This window comes from Bombus vancouverensis, unplaced genomic scaffold (genome assembly GCF_051014615.1).
Source record: "Bombus vancouverensis nearcticus unplaced genomic scaffold, iyBomVanc1_principal scaffold0026, whole genome shotgun sequence".
NCBI classification, from domain to species: domain Eukaryota; kingdom Metazoa; phylum Arthropoda; class Insecta; order Hymenoptera; family Apidae; genus Bombus; species Bombus vancouverensis.
The window spans coordinates 247,548-266,655 of NW_027468917.1; the positions used below are offsets into that span (position 1 = coordinate 247,548).

A 19,108-nucleotide genomic window follows, 5' to 3' on the forward strand; every position below is an offset into this window, starting at 1 on the left:
GATCAGGCAATTGGCAGTGAAAGGCGTCACCACAGTGTGTACGAAGGATGAGGCCGTCGGCACACATGATGATGGGGATGTGGTATTTAACTCAAAGGTAGGAGACAACGTGTACTACCTAGAGACAATACCACCTGAGAGGCATGTAGCAAACGTTTCCATGGAGAACGATCAAGAAGAACCTGGAAATGATGACGACCACGCCGAGGTTATTGAAGCGAAGGCGTACAAAGGTATCGTGTCATGGCATGAGAGGTTAGGTCATCTACATGGGGACGCGATGAGAAAGATCCCTGTGAGGAACGTGAAGGAGGGCTCTAGGATACATGAGGAACCATGCGGGGTCTGCGTGAAAGGGAAAATGACAAAAGTACCATTTCCGAAGACAGCCCACCACATGTGTGAACGTCCTTTAGAAATAGTTCACAGCGATATTAGTGGCAGAACGCAATGCAAGTCGCTGGGCGGAGGTAATTATTTCGTAACGTTCACAGATGATTTTTCTCGTTTCATGCACGTCAGAATCATCAGTAGGAAGAATGAAGTACTCAAGTGCTTCAAGGAGTACCAGGCGGAGGTGGAGGCTTTACACCAATCCAAGATAAGTGCCCTTCAAACAGATAACGGGGGTGAGTACACAGGAGAAAACTTCGAGAACTACCTGAAGGAGAAAGGCATCTTACACAGGAAAACTGTTCCTAGAAACCCTGAACAAAATGGGGTCTCCGAACGAGCGAACAGAACCCTGGTCGAGATGTCCAGATGTTTACTCATCCGATCTGGACTCCCTGACTATCTGTGGGGGGAGGCTGTGAACACGGCATGCCACATAAGAAACCTATGCCCATCCGCTGCCATCGGAGACAAGATCCCACTGGAATTATGGAAGGGTAAGGGATGTGACCTCCAAGGGGAGATAAACAGACTGAGAGTGTTTGGATGCAGAGTCTGGTATCTAAAGAGTCCAAGCGGAGGAAAATTCGAGAGCAGAGCGGATGAGAGGATATTTGTGGGATATGACAGACAGGTCAAAGGTTATAGAATTTACCTACCGAAGATCCAAAAGGTGATAATATCCTGTCATGTCAGGTTCGAGGAGAACACGTTTCCCTACAAGAGCGCTAAGGCGGAAACGAACCATATAAAGGATAAGTCCTCGGAATGGATATGGGATGTAGAAACCTTTGAACATAGGGGAGAAGCCGGTCAAACTGACGTCGAGACACAGAGTGACGGAGAAAACGACGAAGGGGAAACCGACTACTTTATGGACAGTTTAACGTGTGAGGACAATCCAGTGAATACTGTGAGTGTACCGTTATGCCGAGGAGGTCGGCAAGACTACACAAACCAAGAATATGTGATTGTTGTGCTCACACTGCGACTGTTTGTAAAGCTCAAAACGTGTGTGTACCTGTGAATGTGTATGAAGCCCTGAGGGGGCCAGACGCTCAAAAATGGACTGATGCAATAAGGAAGGAACTAGACAATCTAAAAAGTAAAGATGTGTGGGACATTGTGCAAAGACCCTTAAATAAAAACGTTATAGACTGTAAGTGGGTGCTTGTGATAAAGAGAGACCCTGATAGGTATAAGGCTAGGCTAGTAGCTCGGGGATTCTGGCAGAGGCCTGGAGTAGATTATTCAGAAACCTTTAGTCCAATAGTGAAAGGCAGAACTCTAAGAATTCTGCTTGCTCTATGTGCGGAAAATGAGTGGGTTTACGAGCACATCGATGTGGAATGTGCGTATCTCAACAGCCCTCTGGATGAGGATATATACATGGAGCAACCAGAACTCTTTAGAGTTCCAGGTAAAGACAGAACTAAATTTGTGTGTAAGCTCAAAAAGAGCCTGTATGGACTGAAGCAAGCTGGAAGAATGTGGTTTAGACACATCGATAGCATTTTAAGAGGTATGAGTCTGAACCCATGCGTGAGTGGTCCATGTGTGTATGTGGATGCGTCTAAAAAATTTATTGTAGCTGTGTATGTGGACGACATCCTTGTGTTTGGGACGAATGAGTGGATTGAGATATTCAAAACTAGGATTAAGGACAAATTAGATGTTAGAATGCTAGGTGTAGACACTCAATTTCTGTCCATCCACCTGAGTAAGCCAAACAGCACCACTGTAGTATTCGATCAATCTGTACAGATAGGTCAAATGCTGGATCTGTTTGACATTACTCGTGAGGTTGGGGTGGTGGGAGTGTCGACACCGCTAGCTAGAGAATGTGAGGCTGGTTTTGATATTGAACGTGATGAGCCTTTCGACAGTAAATTATATGAACAAGCTGTGGGGCACATAATGTATGTAGCTACTGTAAGTCGTCCTGATGTTGCGTGTGCAATAGGGAAACTAAGCCAAAGATGCGCGAATCCGACTGTATCCGATTGGAAAGCAGTGAAGCGGGTATTCAGATATTTACTAAAGACCAAAGACTTGAAGTTAGTATACCAAAGGACCGGGCAACCTCTGAAGGTGTTTTGCGGGTTGTACGGTAGACAGGAAATCCAGGAGCGGGTATGTGTTCATACTCGCTGGTGGTGCGATATCCTGGCTATCCAAAAAACAACCGATTATAGCTCAATCGACGTGCGAAGCGGAATTTGTGGCAATGCAGGAAGCAGCAAGGGAAACAGTGTGGATTTCTTTACTGTTAAAGGAATTGGGTCAACTGTCATATTGCCCTCGCCCCTGCAAGATATTCTGCGATAATATCGGAGCTATTTCATGGTCAAAGGACGAAATAGTTGCTGAGAGTTCTAAGCACGTCCAAGTGCGTTACTTTTACGTTAAGAACTGCGTATCGAGGGGGATACTAGATTATACTTATGTACCTAGTCCTGAGAATGTGGCTGACATTCTCACCAAAGGCCTAAATAGGATTAAGACTCAGCAATTTACCAAAGCTATGGGGCTTGTAGAAACTAGCGATCAAAGGGGAGTGTTGAGAAATGTTAAGTTGGTACGATCGCTGCTTACTACAAGCTAAGTTGGTACGACTTCTAACGACGCTCTTTTGTCTTAGAAGTCGACCACGTTGTTCTATTGACTTGGAGATTCCTGTGTGGTAAGACGTGTTATAAGACTGAAATATATTGGAGAAAACGAATCTAAGTGAATCGTTATTTTATAAACCCAAAACCTTATTAAATAACAATCAAAGCCATGTGTCCTGGGTTTTGGTTATGGTGTATGCAAATTCGTCGGGCGGTAAGTTTGCCAAGCTTAAGGCGTTCTCTATTAGTTTCTTCTGTGTGGTGTATCTTTGCGTCAGTGTATCATGGTATAATGTTTTCATTTCTCGAGTTTATCAGAAATAGTAATAACCTTTTATAGAAAAAGAAAATTTTGTATTTATATATATTATATTTTTTCTTTCCTTTTTTTTCTTCTTTTTTTTCTTCTTCCCCTTTTTCTTTTTTTTTGTTTTTTTTTATTGTTAAAACCTTTGTTTTATTTTAGGTTTTACGTACTTGTTATCAGTGAAAATAAATATTATGAATACTACTTGGATTGGAATTATATACATATATGCGTACAAAATCCATTTCTACATGTTAGATATAATAATATAACAATACTACGTAGATTAATACATAATAAAATATCCTTTTACTTCGGTTATATTTATTACTAACTCTCAATTAATCTATCTTAATTATTTTCTAACCACTTTCTATATTTATCAGCTATTTTATTTCTTCTTGTTAATCTGCGAAATCCATGCATGTACACTTCCTTGTATGGTGATTGATTGTTCACGAGGTAAGTTGCACTTTCACTGTTTTCGTTATTCGTTGAACTAACACGTTTTACATTCAAACAGTAATTGGAACACTCGTAATAAACTTCTTTTCTTTTTCCAAGTTTCCGCTATCTGTGTCATTCGACAAACAGTGCCACGCCTCCACAGCACCGTTATAACATTTAGCGATGCTGCTCTTTGCATTAAGGCAATTGAAGTTAATTCGTTCGTTTATTTTCAGCTGGTACATGGTGTTCCGCAAGCAGGGAGCCATAACCTATTTTGCATGTAGACCTTCTTGTATGATGATTATTTGTTTACAAGGTAACTTTCACTTCCCCTCTTTTAATTATTTATTGAATCGACATGTTGTATATTCAAACAATAATTGGAGTACACATAATAATTTTCCCTTTTTCTTTTTAGGTTTTCGCTATCTGTATTATTCGACGAACAGTGTTACACCTCCTTTTGATTTATCCATAATATAGTTATAACATTTAGTAACCTTGTATTTTGCACCGAGACAATTGAAACTAATTTATTCACTTATTTTAGGTAGCTGTCATACATTGTGTTCCACGAACAACGATCCATAACCTATACTTGCACGTACACTTTCTTGTATGTTGATCACTTGTTCACAAGGTAACTTTCACTTTCACTAGTTAATTGTTCATTGAGTTAACACGTTTTATATTTAAGCAATAATTGAAACACGTATCATAATTTTCCTTTTTCCTTTTAGGTGTTCGATATCTGTATTATTCGACGAACAGCACTATAACATATACTACCGCACTACGTTGCCCACTGAAATCGCTTTATTCATTGCTTATTTCGATTATGCGCTAGTTTTAACTTGTTTAAATGCACCGTTCGCCGAATCCCTTTTACTTCGATCTTGACGTTTTGGTTCTGCAAGATTTCTAGCACTTTGTATGGTCCAGTATATTGATCGGAGAATTTTCCTTTACTGGGTTCTTTTAGTAAATATATCGAATCTCCTATTTTAAAATCTTGGGGGTTGATTCGTCGGTCGTAATATTCTTTTGATCTTAGTTTGGATTTTATCAAATTTTCTCTTGCCATTCGTTGTACGGTGTTAATTTTATCGAACAGATCTTCGAGATATTCTGCGTAAGTTGGTTCCATGTTCTCTTCGATTATTACTTCACCAGTAGGTTCTCTGGCTAGATGTCCAAAAACTAATTCGTGCGGGGAGAATTTCGTTCCTTCGTGTACAGAGGTATTATAGGAAAACATAGCTAATTCTACCCATTCGTCCCAATTTTTGGAATTTTCAATGTATAATTTGAGATATTCTATCAGCACGTGGTGAGATCTTTCGATTGAACCGTTACTTTGTGGATGATATGCCGTCGTGGTATATTGTTTGATGCGGAATCTCTTTGCTACTTTCTTCATTAATGAGGATGTAAAGTTCGTTCCTTGATCAGTGAGAATAGCTCTCGGTGACCCGAAACGACAAATAAATCGCTTTACAAAAACGTCCGATATCTCGGCTGAAGAGATTCCTCCTAGTGGAATCCCAATTGAGTATTTTGTTAATAAGTCTTGGATAGTTAATATATATTCGTTTCCCTTTTGGGTTTTTGGTAATGGACCTATAATATCCATACTAACCTTATCGAACGCTTTACCTGGTGTGTCTGTAAGTACCATTGGTTGCTTTGCTTTTATTCTTGTGAGTTTCTTCAATTGACATTCCTTACATGTTCTTACGTAATCTTGAATTTCCTTTTTCATATTTTCCCAATAGTAATGTTGTCGTATTCTTTGATAAGTTTTTGTTATTCCTTTGTGTCCTGCTACGCTTGATTCATGTTTTTCTCGTATTATGTTGTTCCGCGCTTCCACAGATGGGGTAATTACTTCCCCAGTGCAAATGGTGATGGTTAAGGTTTTTTCCATAAATATTTCCTTTAATTTTCTGATTGTATATCGCCAGGGTATTTCCTCCAAGTTTCCTTTGCTAATGCTGAACGAAGTTAACTGTTTTTCATTTACTGCGTCTAATAGAGATCTTAGCGAGTTTAATAAATTTTTTGGTGTTATTGGAATATTTCTATTTTCCTTTATCGGTAGGAATACAATGTATTTTCCAGAATCGTAATTCAATCTTGCTTTTTCTAACATTAAATCTTCATAACGAGGTAATTTTCCCGTTTCCTTCATTTCTAAGGCTCCTTTATCTATCAGATTGCCATGTATATCTATAAATACTACTTTATGGTCATTTACTCTCGCAATTGAGTCTCGGGTTTCTGAAATTCTTAGTTCCGCAATTATCGTAGGTCTCGTGTCCTTTTCTCGTTGTTGAATTAGTTCTGGAATTACAGTGGAGGTCTCTTTTTCGCTTGTTGTATCCGTGCCTTCTTTTTCTCGATTGGTTATTTCTCTATCTGTACTTACATCGATTTCTGCTAATGCTTGGTCTAAATATTTTATGGGGGTTTCTTCTATTGTAAAATGTTTTCGGGTAAAACCCTTTCCTTGATTTTTAGAATCACTGGATTGAGGCAAGACGTGTGGTTTAGCTTCGGATATGGGAGAGTCTTCGATTGACGTATCTATTCCGAATCTTTTTGAGACAGGATAGCGAATCGGTGAGACTTCCTCTCTCTTTCTGATTGGTAAACAAACTTCCGGAGGGTTCCTAGATAATGCGTCTGCGTTTGCGTTCGCCCTGCCTTCTTTGTATATAATATCAAATTCGAAGTCCGATAACTTTAATTTCCATTTCCAAATTCTTGAAGTAGGATCTTTGATAGAATGCATCCACACTAAAGGTTTATGATCGGTTACGATGGTAAACTTTCTTCCGTAAAGATACGGTCGGAAGTGCATTGCGCTGTAAACAATTGCCAGACACTCCTTTTCTATGGTAGAGTAGTTTTGTTCGGCGGGATTTAATAGCCTTGAGGCATACGCAATCGGCAAATCCTTTTCGATTGGCCCTTGACTCAGTAAACCGCTTATTGCATATCCTGATGCGTCTGTAGTAAGGTTAAAGGGTTTAGAAAAGTCTGGATATTGCAGGATGGGTTTCGTTACTAACGCTGTCTTTAAATTATTGAATGCGTTTTCTTGATTTTCTGTCCATTTAAAGGGAGTGTCTTTCTTTAATAGTTGTGTCAATGGTTTCGCGACCTTGGGGAAATCGGGGTATAAATCTTCTGTAATATCCTGCTAGTCCCAGAAATTGTTTGATATTTTTCGCCCTCTTTGGTCGTGGAAATTTTGATACGGCTTCGACTTTCTTTGGGTCGGGTTTCACGCCATCCTCACTAATTACATGTCCTAAATAATTCACCTCGTGTCGTAAAAATTCGCACTTATCAGGTTGTAATCGTAATTTAGCTTTCCTCAGTCTTTCCATTAATTTATTAAATTTAATTTCGTGTTCTTGGAGAGACGCGGAATAAATCACTATGTCATCCAGATAGACGAATAGTTCTATTCCTTGCAGACCAGATAATATTGAATTCATCAAACGTTGAAATGTTGCTGGGGCATCTTTTAATCCAAAGGGCATTCTTTTGAATTGAAAATGCCCGTATGGTGTCGAAAATGCAGTTTTGTGGGCATCTTCCTGTGACATACGGATCTGGTGAAAGCCCGATGCCAAGTCAAACGTGGAAAAATATTTTGCACTTCCTAATTGATCCAATATTTCTGTAATGTTGGGTAGTGGGAAGGCATCGCCAATCGTTTTATCGTTCAATTTTCTATAATCGATGACTAATCTCCAGCGCTTATTTCCTTGCGAATCGGGTTTTTGGGCACAATCCATAACGGGGAGTTATATGGAGATATTGATGGTTCCACTACGTCCGTATCTAGTAGTTCTTGGACCTGTCGATTTATTTCTTCTCGATGTATTGGTGGATATCGATACTGTTTAGTATTGATGGGTATATTATCCGTTGTAATTATCCTATGTTCCAGAACTTCGGTTGCTTCCAATGTATCTCCTGGAATATGAAACCTATCTTGATTATTACGAATCAATTTTTTAGCATTTTCCTTTTCTTCTTCGTTCAAATGTTCGAGTCGTAGTAACTCATTTATTTTATCGTATCTACTTTCCTCCGATCTTAGAACTGTATTGCACGCTGTCCTAGGAAGCGGGTGGCGGGGGGGGGGGGATTTTCAAATTCTTTAATTACCATCGTTGGTGTTGTAAATACGTAATCTCTCGAAGTAGTATTTATTACTCTTATGTAACCTTTTCCTTTATGATTCCTCACAACTGCATTACCAAAATAGATTCCCTTGTTCGGCTCGATTCTTGGAATAAATCCCTCTTTTATCTCTGGATTAGCGATATTAATCGAACACGTTATTGAACTTCGCTTCGGTATAATTATTTTTTCTTTAGTATCGAAGGGAATATAAATATTTCCCCACTTGATATGTTTTTCCTCATAATCTAAACGAGCTTTACAACCTGCAAAAAATTCGGATCCTAGGATTCCGTCTTGATCGATTAGCAATGAATCATCGACTACATGAAAAACAACCGGATGGCCCGCAACCTGTATTACCGTCTGCCCTAAGAAGACCAGGCTCGTTGCCGTAATTCCTCGCACTTCGATTGATTCCTTTTCGTCGATGATGGCTGAATCGAGTATAGCAGGTTTCTTGATAATGTTGATTTCCGATCCAGAGTCTAATAATAAACTCGTCTTAGTCTTTAGATCTGGGGAAACTATTCGTGCAGTTGGGGTCGTTGGGGAATCGTTAAATTTTATTGAAATAATTCGGAGAGGTCGCCTTCCGAATCTGAATTCAACTCCTGATGATTTTCCTTCGCCGGTTGCTTGTGCTTCACTCTTTTCCTTTTGCCTTGAGATTCTGGATTCTCTGTCTGTGACCTCGTTTGGTTGTGGGATGACTCCCCCACAATATTTAGTGGTTGTTCGTTCGATCTTATGGTCGGCATTGCGTTCGCTCTGTCTCTCGTTATGGGTGGTGGAGTCGATCTCGCGGGGGTGGCTGTCCTTGTTGTGTTTGTTGCCGTCGGCGCCGGTCGCCTGGTTGCCGCCTGTACTCTTGGGCGATTCGGCGTATCGTTCCTTCGTGGCTCACCCCATTCTCCCGAAGGACGTGTTTGGTTTCCCGATGGTCTCGAAGCATAGGGTACGATTAATCCGGCATCTACTCGGGCTTTAAATTTGTAACAGTCTTTCACTAGATGCCCGGGTTTTTTGCAATAGTTACACGTGATATTTTGTCTTGTAGAATTCAAAAAATTCTGCGATGGAGGTAGCGATCTTCGATCTTGGCGGTTGTTTCTGATATTGTTGTTAGTGTTCGAAGGACGTGCGTTGTCGCGTCTGTAATAGTTCGAGGGTGTCGGTCGTTGGGGTTAGGTTGGGGTTACTAATTTATATCTATATTATTACTAATTTATATTTAAATTAAATAAAGAGAAAGATGAACTTGTTTAATTTAAATAGCTTATACATTTAGAGAATAATATTGAAAATATTAGGGAAGTTTAAAAAATTTTTTAATATTAAAAAAAAATATTTAAAAATATTAATATGTATGTCGGATTAGCACTGGGAGTAGGGTTGTGGGCGTCAAATGAATCTTCACGGGATTTAACCATTGGTACGGTACACGCAGGTTGAGTTTATTATAATAATAGAGTTATTACAGTCTTGACAATTGATCACGACAATTGGCACTCGCGACACTAGTGACGATGGTCTCAGGCCCGACAACGAATCCGCGGCCAACGGGATCACAAAAGAACGTGTCGGAGATGAAAGGAAAACCGGAGCCTTCCCTTTGCAATTTTGCGAGAGTCTTCTGGTGCTTTAGCCTGGATTTTGTCATAACTGTAATTAAGCAATTGTTGTCATTTGTAATTGTTCGATATATGTGATGGCGAGGGTGGGTTCGAGGTGGCAGCTGGTCGCCGAGCTTAGCCGCGGTCACGGGATAAACGTTTTGCCTGACGAAGGTGTGGATCGGTTGTATTGTTCTCCCTAGAAATCACATAGAATTGTACTTTGGAGATGTCGATAGAATGGGACACACGTTGTATTAGGAATCAGACTCCAGACAGAGGCTGCCTAGCAACGACGTTTGGATCTTTCTCGATGCTTCCAAAGAGTATACAACAAATTCTTGGCAGAGTCTGCCTAGCAGCGGCGATTGGAAGCTTCTCGATGCCTCCAGCGAGCATATAACGAACAAAATGCAGTGGTACAGCGAAAAAGATTTTCATCAGATATTCATTCGTGTGATCGCCTTGGAAAGTGATACATCGAGCAATTTACCGAGTGCCTCAGCAATTGTATTTTTTTTGTGTTTAAATTATTCTACGCATAGTATAGAGTTATCCCGTTGACCGTGGATTCGTTTGGAATCATTAGTTAAACTTATCATTTGTTAATCTTATCATTCATTAAACTCAATACTCATAATATTTTGTAAAATCTTGTATATTCGCGTAAATATAATCTCTGTTTCATAAAACGATGGCTAATTCAAACGAAGAATCGTTACACGCCTTAAATTCTAATGTTAACCCGACATATACATATATATATATATATATATATATATATATATATAAAATATATATATATACATGTATATATATACATATATACATATATACATATATATATATGTATATATATATATATAAATAATATAATAATAAATCAAACTTGCTCGAGCCTGCTTGAATCTCTGTATCATTGTATCATAATGTGAGAACTTTCACAAGCCTAAATCTTGGCAGTCTGACGATCGAGAATATTGCTATCGGAAGAATCGCTCTCATCCGTAAACAAGATATTTCCAAGTATTGCGTTATAATTTTCTTTGCGGCTAACCATCGAATATTCGTCAAACGACATAATTTCGCACACGGCGAACCTTATAACGTACACCTTTTTGGCGTATTATTTTTCCCACTTTTTTTTTTTTTTATTAACGTGGAGGAAATCCGCACGGACACCAGGTCGCTTCTGGGAAAAAGCGGCGTTGTAGTGGCAGACGCCAACGGACTAAAACCTCCACGATGACCGTCCCGGCAGCGATCTAGAGGGGCCCGGGAACTGGTGTGAGGGATACACCCCCTCCGCGCTCAATACACCCCCTAATGGAGCGATATGCGGCCACGTTACACCGCGCCTCGTCGCCGGAGCCGCCGTGCCAGACAATCCGGTTCCCCTGCCGGGCAGATTTGCGACGGACCTAGCGCACCTCACCGAAGCGCTTCCATGGCCTCTGCCGCGCCCTCGCCGGTCAATTCTCTCAGGGTGAGAGTATTATTTTTCCCACTGCTGCGTGTGAAACCCCTATTGGACAAACTGTTCTTTGCAATACCTCGATGGATAAATACGCGCACAAACACGCAATACGTGCAATAGAATGCTCGAGGTCAATTTTGTGATCCTCTTTTTCAACAGATCTTCGCAAATCCGAAGGTGTAGAATTACCTCCCAAAGACATAAGATGACAACAAACACTTTCTTGACACACTGTATAACATTGAGGTATCCAGTTTTGCCACATACAATTTTGTCATTGTCACGTTTGACTTTGTTCATTGTAAAGTCAAATTTGCACACTCCATCTGTGAAATAGTACGAAGAAATCATAGTGACTTGTATTCCTTATGATATCATGATGCCACATAATATATAATACAATACAATAATTCGCGAACAGATCACTCGTTAATTGCTTTTAAAAGAATTACCACGGAAGCTTCCTAACACGCTACCCGGGGGCCAGGGATTTATTTCGTCGATAAGTTAGGTTATTAAACTTATGTTCTTTCATTGAAGACATCGATGGACGCTGTGTTCCAGAAATAGCCAATCACACTTGGCGAAGCATAATAGTAATTTACAATAACAAATACTTAAGAATGCCTAATTTTGTTAAACATAGGGTTCAATTTACAATTATGTAAATATTACTTCTTGAAAGTAACTTCTTAATCAATTTTAACAAATTTTGTAAAATCATGTAATAAATCTTATTATTTATCATACGCGTGTATTAAGCCAATTGCCAACCGAACATGTTCAAACTGTATTTTTTTCAAAACGGGACCTTAAGCTAAAAAGCTTTATTTCACATATTCGACTTGTTCTTGTATGTGGTATCAGCACCTAGTCGGATGCCCGCCTTATGCAGGACACCCTGATGGCGTTGAACGCAACGATTCAAATTGAACTGAAAAGTCGTTATGTTTTCAGAGGACTTGTGTGTAGAGGATGGTTGATCGTGAGATTTATTAGACAAGATTGCTCGTTGTTGAAACCTTCAAGTATATTTTCAAATGATTAAATAAATAATTATAGATAATGTTCGCAAAGACGGTAGATACTCGTAGATACTGATCCATAACTCTCGTGAACTCTTTACGATTGCGTCCGTTTAAACTGGTATAGTATAAACAGATCGGGGGAGAGTCGGAGAATTCAAATTCGTCTTTGTTCGACGGTTCGACGGTAACGTAACGGCGACATTGTTTTGCCCGGAGTTTATTTATTAATATATTATGTATGTCCTAACGATCTTGATACTCCGAAGCAAAAAAACAACAACATGATTTGAAATGTTCTCTAGCTCATGTACCGCTGCGTGTACTTTCAAGGAGCAAAACCGGCACAGTTCCGCTTGTGACGCGAACGGAGATTATCGTTTCACTTTCTTTAACGCATTTTTGCCATTGAAAGACACTAATTTCTGTGACTTGCTTTATCTCTGTTATAAATCTCTCTTTATATTTAAAATTTTATAGTTTTTGTGCAAACGTAAAAGGTAAGTAAATATTAATAAATATTATAATAATATAATATAATGCTATATAATAATATTAATAAATACTTCGCTATTTACTTATTTTATTTCCATTAAAGTGTATTGTATTTTTCATTGCATTACTTTCATTGTTATTTAGTGTAATAATAAACGCATACGTTAATATTCATTGGCATTAGTGTAATTGTAAGCTTCACTGTAAATTTAATAAAATTTATAAGAACGGAATTGTTAAAAGGGTATATATGTGTAATTAAACTAGATTCTATTCTCAATGTTACTTCATTATTTTATTATTGTTTCATATATATATATATTTTTTTTTAATTTACATGTGCTTCTAAGTTAATAGAACTAAACACATGTGTATGTATTAATTGCTATATACGTCATAATTTCAACCATAATATTAAATTATGGTATGTATTATTAAAAAGTATAGTTTAATGTATATATTAAATACATATCATTTATTCGTAGATTTTAAATATGGATACTGGATCAAAGAAGGAGATTAATGAAATGATTACCAAATCAGTCCCTGGCCCTTCAACTACAAAGAGGCCGAAAGTTTTGAAGGAAAAAGGTTGTCGCCGTAAAGAGACTATCCCAGAAAATGATATTATCAATACTGATAATACAGTAACAGATTCAGCAGTACATGATAAAACAGAAAATAAAGATGTAAAAACTGGGGATGTGCTGGAAACAACAATTGACCGAACAAAAAGAAAGGCTGCAATAAAAGCTGCAATTAATATTAAAAAGCAGCAGTCAACGTCACTTGTTACAAAATTACGAAGGCCATCTCTTGATGATGACAGTAATGTAAATGTTTGTGTCATATTATGATGAAATTTAATACTTTTAATCTTATGTTACTAATCTTATCTTATGTTACTAATCAATACTAACCCTTATATGTAGTACCCAATAATGTTTGATATCGGTTAATTAATACGTCAAAATCTAATTGCTTATATAATTGTATGTACATTGTGTATATAAATACTACTATAACGTTGTTAAATATATTCTAAATTTTTAGAGGAAACGTGGAGGCCGACCTAAAAAAAAGGAAAGTGCTAGAAGTAGTTCAGATGAAAAAAACACAAAAGGTCCTACAAAACATAGTAAAACAAAAAAGAATGTTTTAAGCGAAACAATTTCAAAAGAAGATGCAATACAGCCAGAAAGGATTGAACCATTAAAGTCTTCAATGACAACAAGAGATAGTAATATAAAGAGAACTTTTTCACGGAGTGAAAACACGAAGGGTAAATATTCTAATATTATTGATGATACAGTAATTCCATCAGCAAGAAATGATATTGAAGATCCTTCAATGTGCGAGGATGCACTTGAGAAATTTACTCCTCTTATGAATTCCACGATGGACATCAATTCTACTTATACGCAGAAGATGATGGACGCTACCGCAATTGTAGAACCTTTATCACCAATAAAATCAAACGAAACGGTAGTAATTAATAGAAACTTGGCTAGTAGTACAGGAAAAAATAATGAACCTAAATTTACATCACGGTCGCCAATAACTCTGCAGGAGGAGGTTCAGCAGCTGAATCAAGCGATTGGACTCACCGAGTTCGAAGAATTATTCGCAGAAGATGAGCCATCCCGTGAAAGGGAAATGTCTAATAGAAACATGACGAAACAGGACATTCAAAATGAAATGAAGAAAAATGTGCCCGTAAGAAGGAGAATCGAGGCCTTTGAAAAAGAAAAAATTTCAGAAAAAGCCATTGTTCAAAAACTGGCACGAAGATCTGTCGAAAAAGCAAAAAAAATCTTATTAGCGAAACAAAAGAAGGAGACTCGGATGATGACATTGCAGGTAACATTACAAACAGTATCAAAGTATTCTTCTGTTATAAAAACACAAGCTATTATTCATTCGATATTTTATCCAAAATATAGCTCCAAACAGTAAGATCCACCTGACGACCTGACGACGACACATCGGACGATGAAGCCAGACCAAGTCGTACAATTCCACATTAGGCGCAATGTAAGTGTTGTTTTACTTAATGAGTTAATAAACATTATAATGCATGGAGTACTGGAATTTTTATCAATTTTAGCGTACATACGCGAAAATGAACTTGCAATGCAACGATAAATTCCGAAGAAAGCAGTCTATAAATTCTTTGATAGAAGAATGTGCACACCAGATTTAACTGAAATGTTTGAAAATATAGATAGGAGTAGATTACAACGCACGTCCAGTGCAATATGGAAGACACCACCGCGTTATTCCATGATGGAAAACGAATAGAAGTTATAATTTGTTAAACTGAATGTTGTTGATTTCAAATTGTGCCTTAGAGCAGGAATACTTGCCATACCTTGCGTGTAATATAAAAATGATGTTACATTGCAACTATCGTTAAAAGATGTATGTGTTCTTAAAATATACCAATGAACGTAAGACTATTTCACTTTTTATACTTTAGAATGATCATAGGCATATATTACTTTTATTATACTAATCAAATTTTACCATTTTTTCGTATTTATATGTATCTTCTTAAGAATTAATAAATAAACCAATTAATAAATAATTGTTTTGGTACGACTTTTTAATGAGAAGTAAATTTTATTAGATTTGCCTTATTATCACTGTTGTGTAATAATTCGCGAGATACTCTATGCTTAGCTACGCTAAGCGAGATACGCTAATATACTCTATACTCTATGCTTTATACCGTTCTTTTGCCCGCTAGTTACCTTGTACGCGAACTTTTTATCGCTAGTGGATTGTAAAAAGCTCGAAGCGGCGGTACCAAAACATAGTTATCTTCTATTAGCAAATAAAATTCTATTTTTGATGAAATTTAGTAAAAAATATTAAAGTATCCGAGGAACAATTTCTTTTGCCTGCAAAAGTCTGCCTAGTATCGGCGTTTGGATCTTTCTCGATGTTTCCAAAGAGTATACAACAAACTTTTGACAGAAATTGCCTAGCAACAACGATTGGAACCTTCTCGATGTCTCCAGCGAGCATATAACAAACAAATGCAGTCGTATAGCGAAAAAGATTTTCATCAGATATTCATTCGTGTGATCGCCTTGGAAAGTGATACATCGAGCAATTTACCGAGTGTCTCAGCAATTGTATTTTGTGTTTAAAATTATTCTACGCATAGTAAAGAGTTATCCCGTTGACCGTGGATTCGTTTGGAATCATTAGTTAAACTTATCATTTGTTAATCTTATCATTTGTTAATCTTATCATTCATTAAACTCAATACTCATAATATTTTGTAAAATCTTGTATATTCGCGTAAATATAATCTCTGTTTCATAAAACGATAGCTAATTCAAACGAAGAATCGTTACACGCCTTAAATTCTAATGTTAACCCGACATATATATATATCTATATATATATATATATATATATATATATATATATATATTATTTATATATATATATATATATATATATATTATTTATATATATATATATATAAATAATATAATAATAAATCAAACTTGCTCGAGTCTGCTTGAATCTCTGTATCATTGTATCATAATGTGAGAACTTTCACAAGCCTAAATCCTGGCAGTCTGACGATCGAGAATATTGCTATCGGAAGAATCGCTCTCATCCGTAAACAAGATATTTCCAAGGATTGCGTTATAATTTTCTTAGCGGCTAACCATCGAATATTCGTCAAACGACATAATTTCGCACACGGCGAACCTTATAACGTACACCTTTTTGGCGTATTATTTTTCCCACTTTTTTTTTTTTTTTTATTAACGTGGAGGAAATCCGCACGGACACCAGGTCGCTTCTGGGAAAAAGCGGCGTGGTAGTGGCAGACGCCAACGGACTAAAACCTCCACGATGACCGTCCCGGCAGCGATCTAGAGGGGCCCGGGAACTGGTGTGAGGGATACACCCCCTCCGCGCTCAATACACCCCCTAATGGAGCGATATGCGGCCACGTTACACCGCGCCTCGTCGCCGGAGCCGCCGTGCCAGACAATCCGGTTCCCCTGCCGGGCAGATTTGCGACGGACCTAGCGCACCTCAACGAAGCGCTTCCATGGCCTCTGCCGCGCCCTCGCCGGTCAATTCTCTCAGGGTGAGAGTATTATTTTTCCCACTGCTGCGTGTGAAACCCCTATTGGACAAACTGTTCTTTGCAATACATCGATGGATAAATACGCGCACAAACACGCAATACGTGCAATAGAATGCTCGAGGTCAATTTTGTGATCCTCTTTTTCAACAGATCTTCGCAAATCCGAAGGTGTAGAATTACCTCCCAAAGACATAAGATGACAACAAACACTTTCTTGACACACTGTATAACATTGAGGTATCCAGTTTTGCCACATACAATTTTGTCATTGTCACGTTTGACTTTGTTCATTGTAAAGTCAAATTTGCACACTCCATCTGTGAAATAGTACGAAGAAATCATAGTGACTTGTATTCCTTATGATATCATGATGCCACATAATATATAATACAATACAATAATTCGCGAACAGATCACTCGTTAATTGCTTTTAAAAGAATTACCACGGAAGCTTCCTAACACGCTACCCGGGGGCCAGGGATTTATTTCGTCGATAAGTTAGGTTATTAAACTTATGTTCTTTCATTGAAGACATCGATGGACGCTGTGTTCCAGAAATAGCCAATCACACTTGGCGAAGCATAATAGTAATTTACAATAACAAATACTTAAGAATGCCTAATTTTGTTAAACATAGGGTTCAATTTACAATTATGTAAATATTACTTCTTGAAAGTAACTTCTTAATCAATTTTAACAAATTTTGTAAAATCATGTAATAAATCTTATTATTTATCATACGCGTGTATTAAGCCAATTGCCAACCGAACATGTTCAAACTGTATTTTTTTCAAAACGGGACCTTAAGCTAAAAAGCTTTATTTCACATATTCGACTTGTTCTTGTATGTGGTATCAGCACCTAGTCGGATGCCCGCCTTATGCAGGACACCCTGATGGCGTTGAACGCAACGATTCAAATTGAACTGAAAAGTCGTTATGTTTTCAGAGGACTTGTGTGTAGAGGATGGTTGATCGTGAGATTTATTAGACAAGATTGCTCGTTGTTGAAACCTTCAAGTATATTTTCAAATGATTAAATAAATAATTATAGATAATGTTCGCAAAGACGGTAGATACTCGTAGATACTGATCCATAACTCTCGTGAACTCTTTACGATTGCGTCCGTTTAAACTGGTGTAGTATAAACAGGTCGGGGGAGAGTCGGAGAATTCAAATTCGTCTTTGTTCGACGGTTCGACGGTAACGTAACGGCGACATTGTTTTGCCCGGAGTTTATTTATTAATATATTATGTATGTCCTAACGATCTTGATACTCCGAAGCAAAAAAACAACAACATGATTTGAAATGTTCTCTAGCTCATGTACCGCTGCGTGTACTTTCAAGGAGCAAAACCGGCACAGTTCCGCTTGTGACGCGAACGGAGATTATCGTTTCACTTTCTTTAACGCATTTTTGCCATTGAAAGACACTAATTTCTGTGACTTGCTTTATCTCTGTTATAAATCTCTCTTTATATTTAAAATTTTATAGTTTTTGTGCAAACGTAAAAGGTAAGTAAATATTAATAAATATTATAATAATATAATATAATGCTATATAATAATATTAATAAATACTTCGCTATTTACTTATTTTATTTCCATTAAGGTATATTGTATTTTTCATTGCATTACTTTCATTGTTATTTAGTGTAATAATAAACGCATACGTTAATATTCATTGGCATTAGTGTAATTGTAAGCTTCACTGTAAATTTAATAAAATTTATAAGAACGGAATTATTAAAAGGGTATATATGTGTAATTAAACTAGATTCTATTCTCAATGTTACTTCATTATTTTATTATTGTTTCATATATATATATTTTTCTTTAATTTACATGTGCTTCTAAGTTAATAGAACTAAACACATGTGTATGTATTAATTGCTATATAGGTCATAATTTCAACCATAATATTAAATTATGGTATGTATTATTAAAAAGTATAGTTTAATGTATATATTAAATATATATCATTTATTCGTAGATTTTAAATATGGATACTGGATCAAAGAAGGAGATTAAAGAAATGATTACCAAAGATATATCGAATATACATAATTACTTTCATTTCGAACTTTTTTAGTCTTATTGTTACGTCGATTCTTATATTTCAAGATCTAGTCTTGTATGTACGCTGGGGAGCGCTTTTATTTATTGATTCAACAAAGAATATCGTTGTAGGTGTCATACATGCGAGTAAAAGTAACGAAGTACGAGCAGTTTCACTGTAACATACTTCCTGATAATTTCTCGTTATTTATACCATAAGAAAGTATCAAAGAGGAACTCTTATCTCGAACGTGGATCTATTTGTCGATAATGCATGCGTGTAATACTCGAGTGTCGTTCATACAGCGTAAATATACGTACAGATACGTAAACCTTTTATGATTTTTGTATCAA

The 19,108-nt window shown here is 37.2% G+C and overlaps 1 protein-coding gene across 1 annotated transcript; it reads left to right on the top strand.

Moving 5' to 3' along the window:
- The first annotated feature begins 13,395 nt into the window (after nt 1-13,395).
- LOC117164324 (uncharacterized) lies at nt 13,396-15,065 on the top strand. Its single transcript, XM_076626583.1, has 5 exons — nt 13,396-13,408; nt 13,629-14,060; nt 14,145-14,435; nt 14,519-14,609; nt 14,683-15,065. The coding sequence occupies exons 2-4, from the start codon at nt 13,800-13,802 to the stop codon at nt 14,540-14,542; spliced, it is 576 nt and encodes a 191-aa protein (XP_076482698.1). The 5' UTR covers nt 13,396-13,408; nt 13,629-13,799; the 3' UTR covers nt 14,543-14,609; nt 14,683-15,065.
- The last annotated feature ends 4,043 nt before the right edge of the window (nt 15,066-19,108 follow it).